The following is a 21,083-nucleotide window of genomic DNA, read 5'->3' on the forward strand; positions in this document are numbered from 1 at the left end:
GGGATTATGTGTCTGGGACTGCTTGCAGAAATATCATATCCTAAATTCTTGGAGGATGATATTGGTTGGCCAAGATAGAGTGTGTAGAAGATGAAGAGCTAGGATTCTGAAGAACTGGGTTTTATTATCATGGACTCTCAATTTGGAGAGGATCTTAAATGGTCTAGTACATTTCACACTCTTAATCATTTAATCTCTTACACGTCTTTCCTCCTACATGATCTTTCTGATGGAGAATATAATACTTTATGAAGAAGCTTGTTGTTGGATAGTTTGGGTTATTACCTTTTTAAATCCAACATTTGGAAAAATAAGTCATCTTGCTGAAATTCTTACTACAGGCCCCAATTTGGCCTTTTGGGAGCACACAAATCTAATTCCTCTTTTACATTATAGTCTTTCAAAGTTCAAAGACAGCTTTCATACTCCCCTTGCGACCTCTCTGTTGTTTAGCCTTCTGACTTCAGACCGGGCAAGTTCCAGCACAATGTTTTTATGTTTAAGGTAAGCAGCATGAACCAGATAATATTTAAGGTCTTTCCATCTCTGACATTCTATGAACTCCAGTTTGGCCTCCGAAAGAAATGGAACTTCTGCACTTTTCCCCTTTCTTTATGCCATCTATATCCAGTATAGATGACTCTCTTGAGTAGTAAAACTGTAAAAGCATATACAGCATTATTTCTTCAGAACTGATTATTAATCTATCAACAATCAATTCAATAATGGTTACAATGGCTTGATGAGCACTAGTGGTACAAGTCCCAAAACAGCAATCAAGAGGAGAGAATCTCAGGGTTGGTTTTCATGGTTGATTCAATCACCAGAGGTCAAGAACCCTCTTCACATAACAACAATAATGGCTGGTAATGAGTTATTATTATCTCATGTCGTATGTTTTCTTGACAGTCTTCAATAATTCTCATTGACCTTGGGGATACTGTCAAAGTCTAAAGGCCATTCTAGTTTCACAAATATGTGTGATGACTTCTGAAAGATCATGAAGTCTGGGATCTATGTGTTTCATTTGATAGCACCATTAAACATATTTCCTCTTCCTACCCTATAGAATGACTATAGCCTGGGAGGAGGCTAATAAGGGGATTGGAAAAGGGGCCAGGTCTTTCTTGATGACAGAACAAAATTTTGACTCTGAAAAGTATTCTAAGATGACCAAAGTCATAGGAAATTTTTAACTTTTCATGAGAAAATAAAATAGCATAGCGGGAGCTAACAAAATTTAGAAAATCTCTCAGTGGAACTATTCTTGGGGTAGATACTAACAGTGTGAAAAGACAGATGGTCATTCCAGAAGGTAGCATGAATCTCATTCAAAACGTAGGAAATGCCTTTTCAGTAAAGAGATGTCTTCCATGGTAACCATTGAGAAGAGCTGGAGAGTTTCCTCCTTTCTTGTGATTGCATCGAAAATGGAAGAAGTGAGACTTTCTCCTAATCTTGGCTACAGCCCACTTTAGTTAACCAAAAGAGTTGACTAATAAATGCCAGGCATGACTTCTCTGTTTATTGATTAATTTTTTATTTTGGTATATGCTAAAGTATTAATATTGTTGAGAATTGCAGTGTAGCTTTCATTTACATTCACACAATAGATAGCAATCTGATACTAGAGAAGATCAAAAAATGAATTAGCAAATTGTGAATACAACTATGAAATTGTAAAAATGACTGACATGTATTTAGATTCCAAGATTTTTCTGAGGGTAGCTTGACAAAACAAATAGTCACATGTGAAAACTTTCCATTCTATTCTAGATGTCCTAGCTTTAATGTTTAATAAGTGAATAAGTGTATCTAAAAGTATGGAGGAGTGTTTACTGATCTTTTTTTCTTTTACTTTTCTACTTGGATTATGTCTATATTTATTCTTTTAACTTCCTTAAAGAGAATTGTTCAGCTGCAAAGATCACAGCCAATTGTTTTTAGATCTACAAATTAGCTTCAGACACCAAGATATAAGAATTGGGGGCGTACACATCAAATGTTTCACTTTCTTCTTGTAATCTTGGGAATTTCATTACACATTCTGTTCCTGGTTTTCTTCCTATGTCAAATGGGTTGCTTGGCATCCAGCTCAGCTACTAACGCAAGTCACCACAACAGGTATGGATTCAAATCTCATCTCAGCAGGCTGGGAGCCAACTGAAGAAGATGAAAGAGACAAACACCCCATTCATTCTGGATCAGGCATTGATGATGATGAAGATTTTATCTCCAGCACCAGTAAGAATAATCGATTACAGTAGAACCATTTATGCAAGGCTTACCAATTTATCAGAGTGACGCCCAACAGTATTTATCCTGGGAAATAATATGAAAAATGAGCACAAGCCTATGATAATACCTTAGTTATATACCTTGATGAGATTATGAAGGAAGACATAGGTTTTGTTTTAATGGAAGCCAAAACATTTGAAGAAGAAATGGGAAAAGTATCTTTTATAAAATTCTTAATGCCTCATACTCTTCCTATTTTGTCCGTTTGTGTGGTCTGCTGCTACAGATTCTCTTTGATCTGCTGAGCTTTGTCAGAGGACGCCATAGTAAGACATTACAACAAATATTCATTGTGTGCCTATTGCGTTAGGTGCTGGGAACACAAAGATGAAAAAAGCCAGAGCTCTTGCCTTCAAGGGACTCACGGCCTATGGAAGCAACGGACTTGAGGATGTGATTTGGAGGATATTAATTAAAAGCAGATGATCCTAAATGGAAGATTAGAATGCCCTAGAAAGGCTTAAAATATGGGAACTAGAACTTCTCAAGAATTGTCTTAATCAAAACCTGGTTGAGGTCAAGGAACAAACCTAGAGTTTTAACAAACAAATCAGGCACCAATATAACACAAAGACATTGAAGCAAAGGGCAAATGTTAGCCGAGATATAACAAAATAGTACCAATTATTAAAAACAAATAGTGAAACCACTGCATAATAGTCTCAACACTTGTGACAATTATAAAACTTTTTGAGAACAGAGATGGAAATTGAGCTGAAAAAAATGTTCTCAAAAAGAAAACATGCAGAGATTGGTCTAATAGTCTACCAAATGACTGAGTTTCCTATTCATACCTGTAATGATCAAAGATATTGCTGAACAGAGATAAAAATCCTGAACCCGATGCCATCACAGCTCTGCTTCTCCTCTAAGTATATTTTCCTCAAAGTATATTTGGAGTATTACATGAGCTTTCCTGGGTCACTGGTGTTCTGTCCGTCCAGTTGAAACCTCAAAGTATTGTCTCCAAATGGACAGAACCCAGGGAGGGAGAAATGGAAAAAAAAAAAAGCTTAGGCCTTGAAGGCATCTAAGTATATGGCATTGATCGGACAAATACTTGAAATGAACTAGATGCTTTACATCTAAATGGTATATTTCTTAGCTTGGACACCTCTGCGGAGCTTAATCTATAGAAATGGAAACTCTTTCTAGTAACTTCTGAAAGAAAAGCGAATAACTGAAAACATTGGAGCTTTATTATTACACTGGCTCTTGGGTTCAGGATGTGATCCCCTCTTCCACGTGGGGCTATCAGTGAGGATGGTGTCTTGATAGTTGAGAAACTAAACTCTCTCGGGTGGCAACCTAAACAGAGCAACTTGAAAACAAATTGTACGATCACACTCCAGGGGAAAACTTCCCTTGGTATTTTTCATCTCTATGGCATCTTTTCCAATTTCAGTTCACTTTTCTGGTTGGCAGCTATGCACCTAATTTAGCAGGATGCCCTCTGTCTTCTGAAGGGTGTGAAAACTGCCACTTTTTCACGCTTATTGCAAATGTGGTCAATGATTTTAAACCCGGTTTTCTTGTGAAATAGAGATGATAGTATTGTAGTTCTGAAAAAGCATTTTGCGTTTTTGGGGGGTATCAAAACAAAGTTTTAAAGAATTAGGATGGATTTGCAAATTACCTTTTCAGAAAAAAACATTGATTCTGATTTTGTCATGATCCTTCTGTCAGGTGTGTCGCCTATTCTAGCTCTATCATTTTCGGTGACAGTATCAGGGCACTGGTAGATGTATGCCTCTTCTTTTTCCCCTGGTGGCTGCTGTGATGGTGGTTGGTTACCTATGGTGTTTTCCTACTGAATGTACGCATCTGGTTTTCCTTTCACTGGCTACAAATGGCTTGCATGTGAAATGCTTTGTATTTGATGAGCATACCTTAGGTATTTGAATAACATCCAGAAGTGTATAGCTAAATCCTACGGCTGTTGTAGGTAGATGTCCTTTCTTAGAATCACCTGTAAGAAAGCTCTGGCTGCTCGGGCTGCTCCTTTCCCCCATCAAAACTGGTAATGAAATAAAGTGATCATCAAGGTATAACTTTCAGGTATCTGCCTCTTCGTCCAGTGGATCAACGCGTAGCACACTTGCCAGCGATGTGAACTCCTTGCGCTTTCAAGTTCCAAGGCTGTTCCAGACTGCATGGATGGGCCAAGCTCTGCCGTCTTTGGTTAACCTCGGTGGAGGGCTGGTGTTTTCAAAGCTGTTCCTCTTCCTACTGCAGCTTCTTTTACTGCTTTCTCCAGAAGATCTCATGTTCTGACTCCAGCGTATTCTATGACAGAATGCAAAGGACACTGACATGCTTACTGATATGACTGAATCCAGCTAAAGGCACTCTCTGCTTTCCCTCCACTTCCACTCAGCCATCTATACAACCTAGTATAGATGACTTACTATAGTATAGCCTAAAGAAGGGGAAAATGTGCAAAACAGGTGATGAAGGCTCAAGAAATAACATTTTCTTAATGACTCCAATCATCATTGTCACAGTTTCAACCACACGACGGGTTTTTGGCTACCCCAGCCCGAATGAGGATTTGCAGCAATGGAGCCCAGACGGTTTAAATCCAGAAATATTACTTCAGACAACTGCAAGGATGACGGGTAATGGGATATGCATTCTTAATTAAAGATTTTTTCCCCTCAAAGTCCATGATGCTGCAAATTGTCAAGATACAGTGGGAAATTTAGGTAATATCTCATCACAGATTCTTAGTAAACTTTTCATGAGGATACTCAGTTGAACTTAGTGGTCCTTCATAAGTCATCCCATCTTCGCACAAGAATTTTATGCTGCATCATTACACAAATGAATATGTTAAAATGGTTTATGGTGTTGCCCTTGAGAAAGTGGAATAACAAACAGGTCGTCACTAAGAAATTCCATGCCTGTTGGTTTTCTCTTGGGAGGAATTATTGAAGTTCCTCAAAAGTGTTGAGAGCAAATGATCAGAGATACTATTTAGGCATAGAACCACTAAATAGCATACACTTTAATGGAAGAACAGAACCATCAAAGGTTGGTTGATTAAAAGTCACAGCGTATATATACCCATCGTCACAACAGATGTGGACAGAAGTAGCACCAGCGATTATGCAGCAGGCTGGACCCAGGAACCACACTCTCCTCTCATTCACCACGAGCATCCCGAGGAAGAGGAAACTCCGCATTCTGCAAGCACAAGTAAGAAGGATGGTGGTCAGCAGCTCTGGGTTAGATGAGTTAGTGAAGTCCTTCCAAAGAATAGGGAAGACTCTTTTTTAGACATTGGCCACATCTTCTATTTTCACACAGCAAATTTTTTTTAATCCCCAGAACATGAAAAGCTGCCAAATCGGCACACAATTTTTAGAAATCGAAAAAAAAAAAAAAATGCTAACTTGTCAGGTTGCCCCCCAAAGCCAAAATGTTTAACAATGTTTAGAAAGTGAAATTGTAAAAAGATCTGAGATACAGTTTTTGTGTTAAAGATTCATAGAGGTTCCACTTGAGTGTTCGTGGAAATGTAGAATGAAGAATGTGTTCTTTGGGTGCTGGGTAGTTGTGTCTGGAAAGAAGGCTTGACTAGTGCAATGACCTTTGGAAACCTCATTTTCTATGAAGATCTTTGATGAATCCAGTTTCTTCTTCATATTCTGTTTCTCACTGCATTGCAGAAAGGCATCTCTTATACTCTTTAGAGGAAAGTCAATAGCTCAGCTGGTCTATATGCAAATTCTATGACTGTTCTTTTTCTGTTTTTAAGCCAAGGACAGCTTGGGGGAGGCTTTGATGCTGCTTTTTCTATTTATGTGCAAACATCTCAGGTTTTCCAAAATAGTCTCAATTCTCACTGCTGGACTATGAGGATAGGACAAAAAAAGTAAGAAATATATACTCTCCTTTGATCTATTTCTCAGAGAGATGCCTATCGTGTTTGGAATAAAAGAAGCTTTAAGTTAGGATAACAACGTGTAGCATTTTTAAAACTAGGGCTCAACCATTATTCTCATAGTCTCGTATACTCCTAAAGCAAAAATGTAAGAAACAGCCACATGGAAGCCAAAGGGAGACCCCAAAGGAATTTGGGAATCCATGGTTTGAGGGATGTCTTCAGACAACAAAAGAAACATTTGCGCTATCAGCTGAGGCATAGGTTAATAAGTCCTAGGCATTGTACGGAATACTTCCAACAGGCCTATGTGTCACTACTTTCCCCAGTAGATTTGCTATGCGCATGAGGATTATGGGCTGAGGTAACAATAGTCTTCTGACACAGGAAAGAAATACAAAGCATAAGTCTCCTCAGAATGCCCTCTTTCTTCTGAGCATCTTGGCATTCTGTACCAATCCTCTTTGGACCCAACACTATAATTCGGAAATTATTTAAGACAGTTTGTACTTAAAAAGCAGAAAGATACTTAAGAGGCTTGGAATTAATGAGTCTCTTGTCTAAAGGTGGTGGTAGGGGGTATCATTAGTGATGGGTAGTTGATAAACCAGACATAAACAGAACCTAAGAGAAGGAAAGCAGCACCAGCGTCAACAATTCTCCTATCAGCACTTCCAAAACATAAAGAGATTCTGGTTGGTGACCTCTGGGCTTTATCAAAAGAACATTACAACATAACAGACACTTCAAAGAATTATGTGACTGTCTCACAGGACTAAGGAAGGGTTCTAGGGAAAATTAATAATGTCCTTGAATATTATAGAGAAGTGACTCTCTTTTTGATTATAGTACAAAACTCAAATATGAAGTAAGGATGTCATAGTTTCATTAGAAAAATTATGCAAAAAACCCAAACACGTAATTTATTCTTGTTCTAAGAATTTACATATAGTTAAATAAATGTAAAAAGGCTTATTTAAAAAAATAATAACTTTCTAGGTCAACCTTCGTATTTTACAATGGAAATCCTATACTCTGCTAACCCATGTATTGAAAATAACAGGGTGTTTCTGGGTATTTAAAGGATCATTGTGTTTATAAAGATAGTGATAGAAGGAGTATAGAGAAGTGTGTGTCTGTACACACACATGTGTGAGTGCATTATTTTTTTCTTTTACTTTTCTGTTTTTTTTAAACTTTGAAAAGGCAGTCTATATTAGGGTTACCTTGCCTTTTTTTTCTTTTTCTTTTTTTTTTTTTTGTAATTACACTCGGTGGTTTTCTAACTTCTTTACTTGTTAGGCAGTTATTTAGTTACTGGGAAGTAAAGCTTAAGATTTTGGCTTTTTTCCCCCTCCCATTTGATAACAAGTTAACCCCAGAATGTTTTGGCCAATGTTACGGGAAAATAACAATAAGTTTTATTTTTTAAAATGTCTTTGCTACTATAAAATAACACATATTTTCTAAAATAATGAAATACATCAATTTTACAAGTTGCAAAATAGACTTCAGCTTGGCAAATGGGTAGCCGCTCTTTGTTTTGAGAACTGAAAATTTGCTCTCAGTTGCTTTAGATGAAAATGTCAGTGGCTTACTGGTTTTTCCTATTGGGACCCTCATACAATTTTATTCCATTCATTTTTTCCTTTCAAAAACTGGACAATTACAGCCCTGTGGTTGACATTTTAAGCCTGTCACACATACATATTGTCTATATAATGCCAAACACTGGCTAGAATCGTTTTTTTCCACTGAATTAATTTTGTTAAAAAGTAATTTTGACCATTTGAGAGGCATAACATCATAACGTGTCGGTGGAGGAGGGTCCTGGGCCTTCCAACATCTTCCCTGCTGGGCAAGTCCGCTGCTGGTGCATTTTCAGTGCATGTGACTATGGGTCACGTGACCACCATTTCAGAAGATCTCCTGCTAGGCTATCTTGTCATCGATGGTTGTGTAATATGTTACTCCCCTCAAAACCGCTGAAGTAAGGAGGTTAATTCTTGGAGCAGTTCTCTCAGAACATACAAGGCCATAAACTCAAGTAAAATAAGAACAATACTGGGAATTCACAGACTGTGGTCTAGTTCTGACTCTGCCAATCTGGCTATATAATTTTGAACTAGTCAAAACTTCTTTGGGCCCCATTTTTCCCATCTGATAATTAAAGGATTGGGCCATTTGATTTTTAATATCCCTTTTAGAATATCAGTGGCCCCTCTCTCTCTCTCTCCTTGCTGTTTTTCTTTTCTACCTTCTCTCCCACGTGTGTATGCTCTTAAAATAGAAAGGTGTGTGTTGGTGAGGAAATTGAACCAGAATGGCTCATAATTGGCATTCTTCTCACAGCCCTGGCAACCCCTAGTAGTGCAACAGAAGAAACAGCTACCCAGAAAGAGCAATGGTTTGTGAATGGATGGCATGGGGAATATCCCCAAACGCCCAAAGAAGACTCTCATTCAACTGCAGGGACAGCTGGTAATGGATGGTTTCACAGCAAACTTGGGTGGAAACTTCCTTTTGGGTTAAATACTGAACATGGAGGATACTGAACAAAAAAGACATCGAAGGAATTTTTGCAAGGTGTTAAGCTTCCTTAATAAATTACACTGTGGTCAACACAGAGCCAAGCCTTCATAGCACATAACAAATTACCTGAACAGAAATGGATATTAGCACATAAAAGAGATGCAGACAATATATATGCAATAATATTGGGTATGTCACTTTCAGACTTAATTTTGGGCATCCCCTGGTGAGGGGATTATTTTGTAGCAGAGACCCTGATCTTATAAAATACTCCCTTTAGTTTTATAAAGGAATTTACTTTTTGATGTGGGTCTAGGATTTACAGCATGGTTCTATAATATACTTGGCTTGTTAGAAAGTGTTTGGTCAGAACCCCAGTGTTTGAACAAATGGAGCCAGACATTTTGAGAAAAATACCTGTTTGATGTCATTTGGCCCTTTTGTCATGTCTGTTTTGATATTTCTCCTTGAATGTGCAAGGTTTTTTCTTAGATTTACAAAAAAACAAACAAACAAACAAACAAACAAACAAAAACACACAAAAAAAAACAACACCTTCTCTACTCTTGAGTTGTGGGGTTGTGGAAATTGGACTCAAGTCTTGTCATCTCTAAGAACTTGACTCTGCAAGTTCCTATGCATGATTCCTCTGTCTGCATGACAGAAACATTGCAATGCATCCTGCCTTGTAAATAAATGTGAATTCCATCTTTTCACTTGGTATCAGTGAAAATTATCCCGATGTTTCCATTTGCAGTATAGAATATAATGCATGACGTCCTTGCAGTGTGTGGCAACTTCTGAATGCATTCCTGGCAGAGCAATGCAGTCAGTGACTGGCTATGTGGTGCGGTTGGTTGTTGCTAAGCGGCTACTACTGTGATCTTCACTACCTGTACTTCTTCACTGGCACAGAGTGAAGCAAAAGCATGTGCTGCATTCTTATGTCATTTATACCATAAATCTCTTTGTTAGCGAGTAATGCTTCTAATGAGTTACATTCATGCTTTTGAGATGAATGCCATTTACTTGCATGTTTTCTCATGGAAGCTGTTACCTGATTCCTTCTCTAAATCACTCGCAGCCTAATGTGCATTTCCCTGGGATGTGGTCTTGGAATGACATCATGTGCTTGGACTCTGACACTTCCTCCTTTTGTGGACGGTGGCAACAAGGTGTGGGTCAAGAACTACTTCTCCTTTCTCTTCATTTGATCTGTCTAGCTCATCTTTTATTCACTGGAGAAGTCATTAATGCTTTTGGTCCTCTAGTTCACATTCTGATTGCTAAGTGAATGAGCATGAATGAACCCATATCTGCTAAAACATTCTGCATTTATGCAACTTCCTGGCCCTGATGCCAGGGAGATGTTTTCATTGTCTCGTCTAGAAAAAAAAGTCTTTTTTAAAAATCGGGTTATCTCTGGTCAAATGTCAACTAATACTTTGACAATTGCTTGAACTGCATGGTCACAACAGCCTCACCCCATGACAACCATCCAGATCATAGAATGACAACGCAGAGTCAAGAGGACAGTTCCTGGACTTATTTCTTCAACCCAATCTCACATCCAATGGGACCAGGTCATCAAACAGAAAAAACAATGGGTAATAGCCTCTGAGCTTTTTTTATATTATGTTTTTGAAAGCCACCAAATGGCTATTTTCCTAGAAATATGACCTTGGTTTTAGACCAGACTACTTTCCTAAGGACCCTGATTTTTCTTCAAAAATTAGTTTTCTTAGAAGGAGTGATTTGTACATTCATCTGAAGTCTTGGGCTGAGAGTGAAGAATTTGTCAGGAGGATTAAAGAAGAATTAGTCCTAAGATTATGGGGGTGGAAGTCATTTCCTCTGAAAAAGGAGCAAAGACTTTTTTTCCAATTACTTCTAAGTGCAGGGTTTTTAAAAGAGTGAAGTGATGGATTCAATGACTATTTCCATTGTAGACCCAAAGATATAACTTCTCTGTGGTAGAGAGATCTTGCAGGTCAAAAATTGGTGAGTTACTCATTCTGAACAAGTAATGAAAAAGCTCAGAAAATTTTTTTTATTCTTGCCACATTTAGAGAAAAATATGATACCCAGTGGCTTAAGATTTAGACCATTCGGCCCTCAGTAAGTGTTCGTGAATTTAATAAATGGACAACTTTTATACAGGCGGCAATCTCTGTTTTCTTAAACGTCATTCTTATTTACCTATAGCATTCAAAAACAGAATTAAATGAGAGAGAGAGAGAGAGAGAGGGTTAAAAAAATATATTAGTTGTAGTGCTGCAAGAATGGAAGATTGTGATTTTACTTGACCAATTTTTATTTTTCAAAGCATTCTTCCTTTATCAGAACAAACGACAACTTCCCTTAGAGAATATGGAAGAGTTGGTGTCAGGTAGTGCCGTTCTTTCCTCAGTCTTGACAAATCGAAGAATCCATGTTCCTTACTATACCCATGAATAGTTACTCAAGTTTTGTTTTGTTTTGTTATTTAACAAGACGACTTGGTCATAGAAATTTAACATTCCAAAAAGGGAGACAAACCAAAAGAACCCATATGAGGATGTGAATTTTTATTCATGGCGTTGAATATATAATCTGGATCCAAACTGCCAAGGAGCGGCATAACATGAACCTTACTGAGACGAGTACTAAGAGCCCAGTGACGATGGCTCTTGGTAGTGAATTGAAAAGTTATCTCCAAAATGAATCCAACAGTTTCTATGGTTTCATTTCTTTAGAACACCCTAACTAACTCATACCGAAATATTAGTGATTAGATATCACCAGATATTGATGATTAGAATCTATACTGGTATTAAATATCTCCCAAATATGCAAGCCATTATGGAGACACAACAATGTACAATTCATGGTCCATGCTTCTAAGGAACTTAAAATTTAATTACAACAAGAAAACATTTAACATCAAAATATATCTAACAATATGGGATAGCAAGTAATAGATACCAAATGAATGTCCACAATAGTAAACACCAAAGAAATTCAGAGAAAGGCGGATTGGATTTGGTTTTTGAAAAATGGGAAAAGAAACAAAAACTAGAGAGTCAGAGAAAGGAAGTCAGGGAAAGTTTTTGTGGGAAGAAAACTCATGTAAGGACAGGCATAAAGGAAGGAAAGCCAGTGAATGAATTTGTCAAAGTGAATGGATCCATTCGTCATAAAGTAAGGCGCGTTTGAATGGCTAGGTTGTGGCCATCACATTGCGAGGCTGACGTGCCACATGCACACCCAGCATATATGTTTAGGCACATGACTGCTGGAGCTCTGATGATATGTGGAAAACCAAGCCAGTAAAATAACGTCAGAAGCAGTATTAAGTATCCATACTGATGAACAAATGGGATTCCATTAAATTGATGAATATGTCAAGGGTGATACAATTGGCTCGCACCGTAGAATGGGTGATACCTTGCGAAGGATTCCATTATACTTATAAAAGGGAAGATGAACAGGAGCGTCTCGAGACCGAGAACAGGCAGGACTTTTTCGGAGGGAGTATCCATTTGGGGTTTTGATTTGGGTTAGCTAGCCTTTTGTCTTTTTTTTAAATCTGGGATAATACAGTCAGCCACGTTTTGTCCTAGAAAGATCTTGGTTTTCTTTTCTTTTTGTATGTAAAGGCTGCAGTGTAGAAGTGGGTGCCCAAATTTCAGTTTTTCCCTCTGGAGTCATCTGGAACTGATTAAATCTCTCCAGAGGCAGCAGTGTGGGCGGACTTGGAATTGGAGAGCCAGCAGTAGTGGTGGTGCTTATGGATGATTTGACCTTATTTCACAGTGTTATTTCAACAGAATTGATTGGTGATAATTTTTTTAAAAAGCATTTATAAATATTTCAGTGAAATTTCTTTACCACTCAATATCGTGTGTGTTAAAATACAAAGATACATCGTACTTGTGTTTATAGAAAGGCTGATTCATTGACATCCACTACGTCTTATTTCTTGCCCCTGAGTACTTCCTGTGGCCTCCACCTAGTTAGTACTGGATGATGAGTTTATGTTTTATTTGTACATTTACTTTATGAAGTGGAAGAAGACCAAATGAAGGAAAAGGGCTGTAAAAAACTTCTTTGGCCAGTTAAGGGTGTGTGTGACAAAATGGTGCCCGGACCACTATACTCTCTCTTTTCTCTGTGTGTTAGAGCCCATATATCTATAAGAAAGGCAATGTGTATGAAATGGGGCAAATTACACGTAAGTTATGTTTCTCTCTTCAAGTTTTGGGAGGCCCATCATATGCCCTTCCAGACTCAGCAGAAATAAACAAAAACTGTAGCTTTCATACAACTCAGCCCTTAAATGAAAGCCAGTTACGTCTTGTGATGTTCTTTTGAAGAAACCATAATTTATTCCAATTCTATAGACACTCCTCAATATGTGCTTTCTTTGATCTTCTCCCGGTTTGAATATAAGAATACTTTGGCTGTAGATCATAAACCACCCTCAAATAGCGGTTCAGGAAATCAAACAATAACACTGCTTTAATTCCTTCAGATATGGACTCCAGCCATAGTACCACACTTCAGCCGTCTGCAGATCCAAACACAGGTTTGGTGGAAGACTTGGACAGGATAGGACCTCTTTCAATAACAACTCGTAAGGATAATGACGCTCAGCCCCTTTATTGACTCACATTCCTGCTTCAGCTCTTGCTCACATTGGCCCAGATTGAGAGCTTGGTGGTGGTGTGGTGCATGTAGTGCTTCGTGGCTCAGCTCAGCCCAGAGTATCAAAGCTGTCTTCATTTCTATCTTTTCTTGGTGGGATTCTTTACATCTGAGTTTGCCTTCATTCTTGGTGCTTTCCAGATTCAGTGACTTTTATATTTTAAAAAAACCAACAAAATAGGTTGTGGGCCTCCATTCAACTTGATTTTCCTTCCTTAAGTAATATATCAGTGACACCCAAGATGATGGCTAGGACAATGATGTCTCCGTTTTAACTGACCACCCCCTTTTGAGTCTTATGTTTTCTTTATCAAGGCAGAAGAGGGGTAAGACTAGTTTAGTGGGAAGACATTTGGGGTTTAGATAATCACAGACAATAGGGAAATCACATCAGCCCACAGGGGAGAGGGCAAGGCATGTTGTTGACAATTGACAAAGGTGGCAGGGCCCAGGGACATCTCTTTATGTCACTAAACATCTGGTAGAAGCAATGCTAAACTTCTAGTAGTTTTAATGTCTATTATACTCATATGTACAGAGCTATGCTAGACATCAGCCTAAAGCCATTCATAGTTTTTTGACAGAATATGAAAGAAATCCAGAATTATTATAAGAGGGCCTCACTTCACAGAGTCCTTCACGTGAGCCCTTTAAGCAAAGGGAAAAAAATCAGTAAATAGCACAGTGTTAAGCATCAAAGGAGATGCAGAGAAGCCGAAGAATGGTCCCTGCCAGTGGAAGGTCTTGTATTTCCACTTTACATCCCTGTTGACTTTCGTTCCGATGTTGGGTTTGGGATTCGGTGAATGTCTCTCTCCTGGTTGTAATGTTTATCACTTGGTGGTGGACGTGGCTGATGGAGTGCTTGCCCCTGTAACTCAGAGGTCAGTACTTTTCTTAGAAGAACACAAAAGAAATTAATTCGAAACTGTCAACATGATTTCAGATACGGGCAATGGTTCAACCTCAAATTGCATGTATGTCAGTGAGGGCCCTGTGTTTGCCCAGGCAAGCGTTTCCTGGCATTTCGGTGCAGTGATGAGAATCCCATCCACAGATAAGATCAAAAACCTAATAATAAAGTAAAATGGTAACTTTAATTTAATGTTCTTCAGGAGAGACTGAAGTATTTCCTCTTATAAACTTGATCTGAGTTACTTGAGCAAGTTATTCTAGATGAACTTCCTCCTCTTTTGTGATTCCAGGTATACTTCGCGCTATCACGTGCTTTTCGTGTCGAGTAGTCACACTTCTAGACACACAGCTAAGTGCTCTTGATAGGAACGCTGGGAGACAAACATGACTTTTTCTGTCTCATGTTCTCTGGTTTCCTGAGCAACTGGAAGCCATGCTACAATTGGGTCAGGATGATCTAGGGTAGACGAATTTTTCACTCAGGCTTCTCATTGGCACGTTACCTTTGTTGATTTTACTGGGGGAAAAAAGTAGTTTAGAAGCCAAGTAGGGACAAAAGAGAATTCTGTTGTACATTTTTATCAACCAGAAGACAATGGCATGCACAAACCTTGGTATTCTTATGCATCTACCTGTCTGACACTCCTACTTGTATAGTTAGATCCTCCCTGTCCGCCGATAACAGGATTTGTTTCATGGCTCCAAATTAATGCTGGATTCATCCCTCCTTTAAACAGAACAGAGCCAAACTCAAAGGTTGGCTACATCACATGAAGGCTTGGAAGAAGACACAGACCATCCAATGACTCCTACTCCAACATCCAGCAGTAAGGATTGTAAAGCCCAGGTGGCTTCAGCTATTGAAAACAATAAATTATGGGTGTTTTTGCGGTGTCTTTGGTGGAGGTACATCAGTTGGCTGCTGTTATGCTGTTACTTCTGATCAGAAGGTGTGCTGGTGATGGTTCTCTGATTTTTCTGCTTTGTAGACCTCTTAGAAGCCATTTTACATTAAGTGTAAACTATATCTTAAAGGTCAGGTTTCTTAAACTCTAGAGTTAGATTGCTTATATATGATTTATAATTGGTATAAAGGTCTGAATTGTGTTACTGTGTTTTTCTTGCATTAATAATATTATTTTGCCATTTATACTCTGGACCATAAATCTACGGTGCTGGTGAGTAAGAAGCAGTGTCCTTCTGGCAAAGGAAAGAATAAAGCTTCAGGTCTTTGAAATTTGCATTGGCTATTTCAATTACAGGCAGCATAATTTTACTTTTCAATTCAATGATATGTTTCCTCAACTTCACCAAAGGTGGGTCTAACCGAGTAAAAGCTCAAGATGATCTAGTACATGAGTTGACGTCAAGGTCAGAGTTGTAGTGGCATAAACCTTATTTTAATAACCCAGGCAGGTGTTACAGCAAATGCTTCTTCTGGGTATTAGGATCATCAAAACCTCTTCTGTTGAGTGGTGTCCAGGTGGTGTCAATTGCAAAATACTAATTCTGTGCAACAGTGTAACAAATCACACAGTCTTTTACTCTGTGTTCATGAATAACAAGTGGAAAGCTTTTGCAGCAATTGCAGGTTCTAAAGACAAGCACAGGATGGATGGTTGTCTTACAAATGTGGGTTTATCACTGATTCCACTTCCACACAGATAGGAATGATGAAGGAGGTGAAAATCTTCCCGAAGACTCAACTGCTTCAGAGGAAGGCTATAGTCCTCATTCTCCAGACACAAACGAGTATAGGACCCTCATCCCAGTGACTCCTGCTAACACTGGGTCCCCTGGCGTTTCTGAAGTTACTGTTGTTGGAGAGTCCATCTCTAACGTTGATAGTTCCTTATCAGGTAATTTGCCCATTTGTATCTGGTTTGCTTTCTCTATGTAGAGAAACAACACATACTTTCATGTTACAGGGGACAGTTTCTGTGTAGGCTGTGGTTAGACTGATTTGTGACATGAGAATGGGTTTTATCTTGTCATTATTCTAGTGCAAGGAAACATATTTATTTTAGACAAAGAATGCTTTCATTTGCTGGTGTAATTTTCATTTATTTTTGTGATTTGATTGTTATGGTAGAATTTCTTTGCCTTATTTTGTGATATATTGTGTTAAACCATATGAAATTGATATTTTTGTAGGTCAAAGAAGTTAAATATTAGCAATTTCATTTGCTTCATCTAATATATGTTGCCTGGTTAGTAAGGTTTTACCCAACATGTGAATAGTTTCCATATACTAATATCTTTGCTCTGAAATTATTATCTTTTATTGGTGATGGATTGGTGAATTTTACTTTCGGTGAAGGGCTTATGGATGAACCTCTCTAGTTATGATGCACACTTAAAGCTTTATGATGTAATCTGCTACTAATGACTAGGCACTATTGCTCTTATAACGGCAAAGAGGTGACTGAAGATGACTTATTCGATTAAGTTGGACATGCACCTAGAATGAGAGTGAGACTTTCCTTCTCAAATATTTCTACTTTTCTTTGTTTTTCCGTTCGCATTAAGAAAATAACGTTGAAGAAGAGGAAACTGGAAAATACCTACTCTGGCTAAGAAAGTAAAATCAGATTCTTTCCTGGTGCCAGTTCTTCAAATACTTCTTACCACTCACCTACTGAGGCATATTAAAGACTAATGATTTTAAAGATAGAGTAGTCCCCCCTTTATCTGTGGCTTTGCTCTCCATGGTTTCAGTTACCCGTGGTCAACTGTGGTCTGAAAATAATAAATGGAAAATTCCAGAAATAAACAATTTATACATTTTAAATGGTGCGCCATTTGTAGTAGCTTGATGAAATCTCATGCCATTCGGCTCCATCCTGCCAGGGATAGGAATCATCCCTTTATCCAGTGTGTCCACCTGTACATGCTACCCACCCCTTAGTCACTTAGCAGTCATTTTGATTATTAGATTGACTGTCGTGGTATTTCAGTGCTTGTGTTCAAGTTACCCGTATTTTACTTAATGCCACAGTCCCATAACTTTTATTATAGTATATTGTTATAATTGTCCTATTTTATTATTAGTTATTGCTGTTAATTTCTTGTTGTGCCTAATTTATAAATTAAACTTTATCATAGGCATGTGTGAATAGGAATAAAACAGTATATATAGGGTTCAGTACTGTTTTCAGGCATCCACTGGGGGTCATGGAACATATCCCCTGTGGATAAAGAGGGATAACTATATGTACTTGTTTTTTGTAGCATACATTCTTTCCCTTCCCTCCCCCCCAAAAAAAGTTTTGTGAGAACCCAATATATAAAAGAGATGACAGCTGCGATGCTCTGACTGATGTGGTGACAGAAAACCCAGAATGCCACACGTGTGGCCTCTTTTCTCTTGGCTGCCCACCCTAGGGCATCAAGGAAAACAGTTTTAAAAAATACTAACCTTGGCAATATCGGCACAACAGAGCCCCTTACACCTTTTGGTTCTTTATTCACATGGTTCTGCCCTCAGTTATCAAAAATTCCAAGTAGCATTGTCAGTATTCTTCTGGAGAAATAAATCTTAGAATACTGACTAATTTCCCTCGGCAAAATAAGCCCTGTTATGCAACCTAATGAATTTAAATTTTAAATGGAAATATTAATAGTTACAATAGCCTATTTGTTAATAAATAAAATGCTTTCTACAAAATTGATATTCATATAAGCTGATTCCTTACATATACAGTGGTGGTACAGACAGATTTTCTATGGTTCTCCATGGATTAAATGATTAGTAAGTGATCTGACTCTCGTCCTTGGTTTTCTTCCAAAACATTCAGATAAGTGCTCATTTCTCCCCAAACATTTTTCTCAGTCTTTGTGCTAATGTTAAAAACTAAAACATTTAGAATTGCAGTGGTGGTGATGATGGTGCTGGTGGTGGTGCTGGTGGTGGTGCTGGTGGTGATGGTGATAATGATACTGGGGGTATTGGTGTCAGTAATTCAGCAAATGCTGTTTTCTGTTATTCTAACCATCAGCTGAGGAACAAAGCAACCTGTCTCTTCTATACAATTACATGAGAGATTACATGTCACTTACCTCCACTTTATGGGAAATAGTGATGATCAGATTATTGAATATTTCTTATATGTACCTTCATAATGGGTGACTATACCCATTTTACAAAACCATTGTCCTGTTTTGTTTTAAGATTCCAGTATAGTTTTGGAAATGTGTGGGGAGGAGGGAGAAGACCGAGAATTTCCATATGCTAATCCAAGATCTGACCTGTAGATCCAGACTTTAGCAATTTATGAACTTGTCTCAATATAAAGCCTTTTGGTGGTGGATGGTTGAGAAGATGGATTATATTAACTCTTGATGTGGAAAATGCAGATTTCATTTTTTCCAAAATATTACTATTGGAAATGTATTCTAATAACAAGGTATACATTGGTCCCATGTTAGCTATCATCTCCCTATTTCTTTTTCACTTATTTTCAGACTCTCTTTCTCAAAATAAGCAGTTGACTTTTCTCTTCGAATCTTTATATAATTCAACCCCCAAATCCCTTATTGCACACCAAAATCTTTTTCTATTTCCTGCCTAACAGAAATCCTTTTAAATGTCTCATGCCCTAAGCCACAGAGATACTCATTCTCAATGATCACATGTGTCATAATCTAAAGCATACAGTCCTTATTTCAAAGATACAATATCAAATCCCAACCTCAGACCTATGAAGACATCATAATGTTTTTGTTAGAGTGTTGCAGTTATTGGGTTTCTACCAAAGCCATACTTCCTATGGTTATTCTTGACTAACTGTGCTGTCCCCGTTTCCTTAATTTTGATTCAAGTTCTAGCCCACTCATCAGTGGATTAAGCAATGAATAGTAATTAATATTGTGGGCCCATTCAAGGCTCCTTTGCTGTCATTTTGGTTACTTTTAAAAGACTACACTTTGTGATGGCTTCCATGGAAAGGCAAACGTGAGGAAATGCAGATGGCAGTGTAACTGGAATACACAGTCCTGAACCTCCTTTATTTGTCCCTTACAGAAGACCACGACTCATCCTCTGACCCCAGCGGGAAGGGCCACACCACTCAGGGATCTGAAGCAGCTGGTAAGTTTCAGCTGCTTTAGTCATTTGCTGTCATCACTGCTGATTGTTAATGACGTATGAGTCAGTGTCACCGGAAAAGTGGTTCTCAAACTTTCTTCGCATGCATCCCCATCATGGGGAGGGATTATTAAGTCACATCAACGGACTCCATCCTTCAAGTTCCTGATTCTGTAGAGCTGGGGTAGAGCCTGAGCATTTGTATTTCTAATAAGTCCCCTGACACTGCTTGGGACAAGCACTGCACTTTGACAACTACTGATTTGGAGAAATTCCTCCATCTGAAAAGATCAGGAAGAATTCAAGCAGGGTCTCAATGGAACATTGCATTACACCGAGTGACGAAGACCACGGGTTTGGGAGTAAACATGGCCTGGGTTTGATCCCAGCTCCTCCACATACGAGCTGGGGAAAGTGCTTAGCGGATCCAAGATTCAATGTCCTAACCAATAAAATTGGGATAATAATTAATTGTCGCAGAACATCGTTTTAAAGACTAACTGATAGAATACAAGAAAAGCATTTAGCATAACTCCCAGCACATGGCATAATAGGTAGCATTATTCAGAATTTACTGTGTGCCAGTGGCATTGTTCTAAATAAACACTTTATAGGTCTTAGCCTGGACCATATGAAACTGCCATTTCTCTAGGTCAATAAATATGAGTGATTTCATGTTTCACCAATTTTTAACTCATTTACTCAGCCTACAAACCCGGCAACCTATGTGAGTACTATTATTATCCCAGTGTTACAGATGAGGAAACTAAGGTTCAGAGAGACTAAGTAATTTGGCTGAGTTGATGTGACTGGTGAGTTGAGGGTGGGGTCAGGTTTAAAGCCCAGGGGTCTCGTATCGCCTGTCATGAGCACAGTCTGGAGAAAGCATTCTGTAATGGTCATAACTACTGCCAGGCGTGCATTATTAAATGGTTCCTGTTTGCTGTGACTCAGGTCACACCCATGGAAACATTACTCTAGGCGGCAAACTTCTGACATGAGGCGAGTTTACATGTGACCGCAGACGCTGGGGCTACAGAAAGGCTATATTGGTGTTGTCTTACCGTGATCTCCCTGAGATCACCAGTTCAGATGACCCCATGCAAGCCTGGTCATCCACATGAACTACTGTCCTCTCCTTCATGCCTACGTCGGAAGTTGGGTTCTTTCTAGGCTTAAAGGGACATACACTCCAAGCAAAATGAAGATGGATATTTACATGGTGGTTTCAGTAATAACCTTTTAAATAAAGAGAACAAAGATGTGGGGGTTTCATTATAAATCCTTCTAAAATCAAGACAGAAGCCCCAGGCTCTCTGGGGACCTTGGGTAGGGCATTTAGCCTGTCTCAGCCTCAATCTCCTTATTAGAAAAAAGGAGATCCGAACACCAGCCTCAGTTACCTCCTAGAGTTCTTGTGAAGAATATGAGCTATTGGGAATACTAACGTATTTTGGAAATGATAGGGAGTTCTTACCAAAAGATGATGCTCTCTAAAATCAAGAGACCCCAGCTGGGCCAAGTGTGGTCCTTGGATCAGCGGCACGAATTTCACCTCAGGGCTGGTTGGAAATGCAGACTCCCCATCCATTTCAGACCTACTGAATCAAGACATGCACTTTGACTAGGCCTTCCCACTCCAAGTGGCTTGTATATACATTCAAGTTTGAGAAGCACTGT

The 21,083-nt window shown here is 38.6% G+C and overlaps 1 protein-coding gene across 16 annotated transcripts in view; it reads left to right on the top strand.

Moving 5' to 3' along the window:
• The window catches only part of CD44 (CD44 molecule (IN blood group)), an 85,085-nt gene that overhangs the window by 53,177 nt on the left and 10,825 nt on the right, over positions 1-21,083 (top strand). Inside the window, exons 6-14 of one of the 16 annotated variants that reach the window (XM_019738545.3) lie at positions 2,125-2,244; positions 4,803-4,916; positions 5,380-5,496; positions 8,537-8,665; positions 10,195-10,323; positions 13,230-13,331; positions 15,055-15,144; positions 15,982-16,176; positions 19,341-19,406. In XM_019738545.3, coding sequence (XP_019594104.3) covers positions 2,125-2,244; positions 4,803-4,916; positions 5,380-5,496; positions 8,537-8,665; positions 10,195-10,323; positions 13,230-13,331; positions 15,055-15,144; positions 15,982-16,176; positions 19,341-19,406 — 1,062 coding nt within the window. The remainder of the gene's footprint in view (positions 1-2,124; positions 2,245-4,802; positions 4,917-5,379; positions 5,497-8,536; positions 8,666-10,194; positions 10,324-13,229; positions 13,332-15,054; positions 15,145-15,981; positions 16,177-19,340; positions 19,407-21,083) is intronic. The other 15 variants (XM_019738546.3, XM_019738547.3, XM_019738550.3 and 12 more) reach the window with 15 other exon arrangements.

The sequence above is a fragment of the Rhinolophus sinicus genome, chromosome 14, assembly GCF_057876585.1.
Source record: "Rhinolophus sinicus isolate RSI-liver-muscle chromosome 14, RSI-T2T, whole genome shotgun sequence".
Classification (NCBI taxonomy): Eukaryota; Metazoa; Chordata; class Mammalia; order Chiroptera; family Rhinolophidae; genus Rhinolophus; species Rhinolophus sinicus.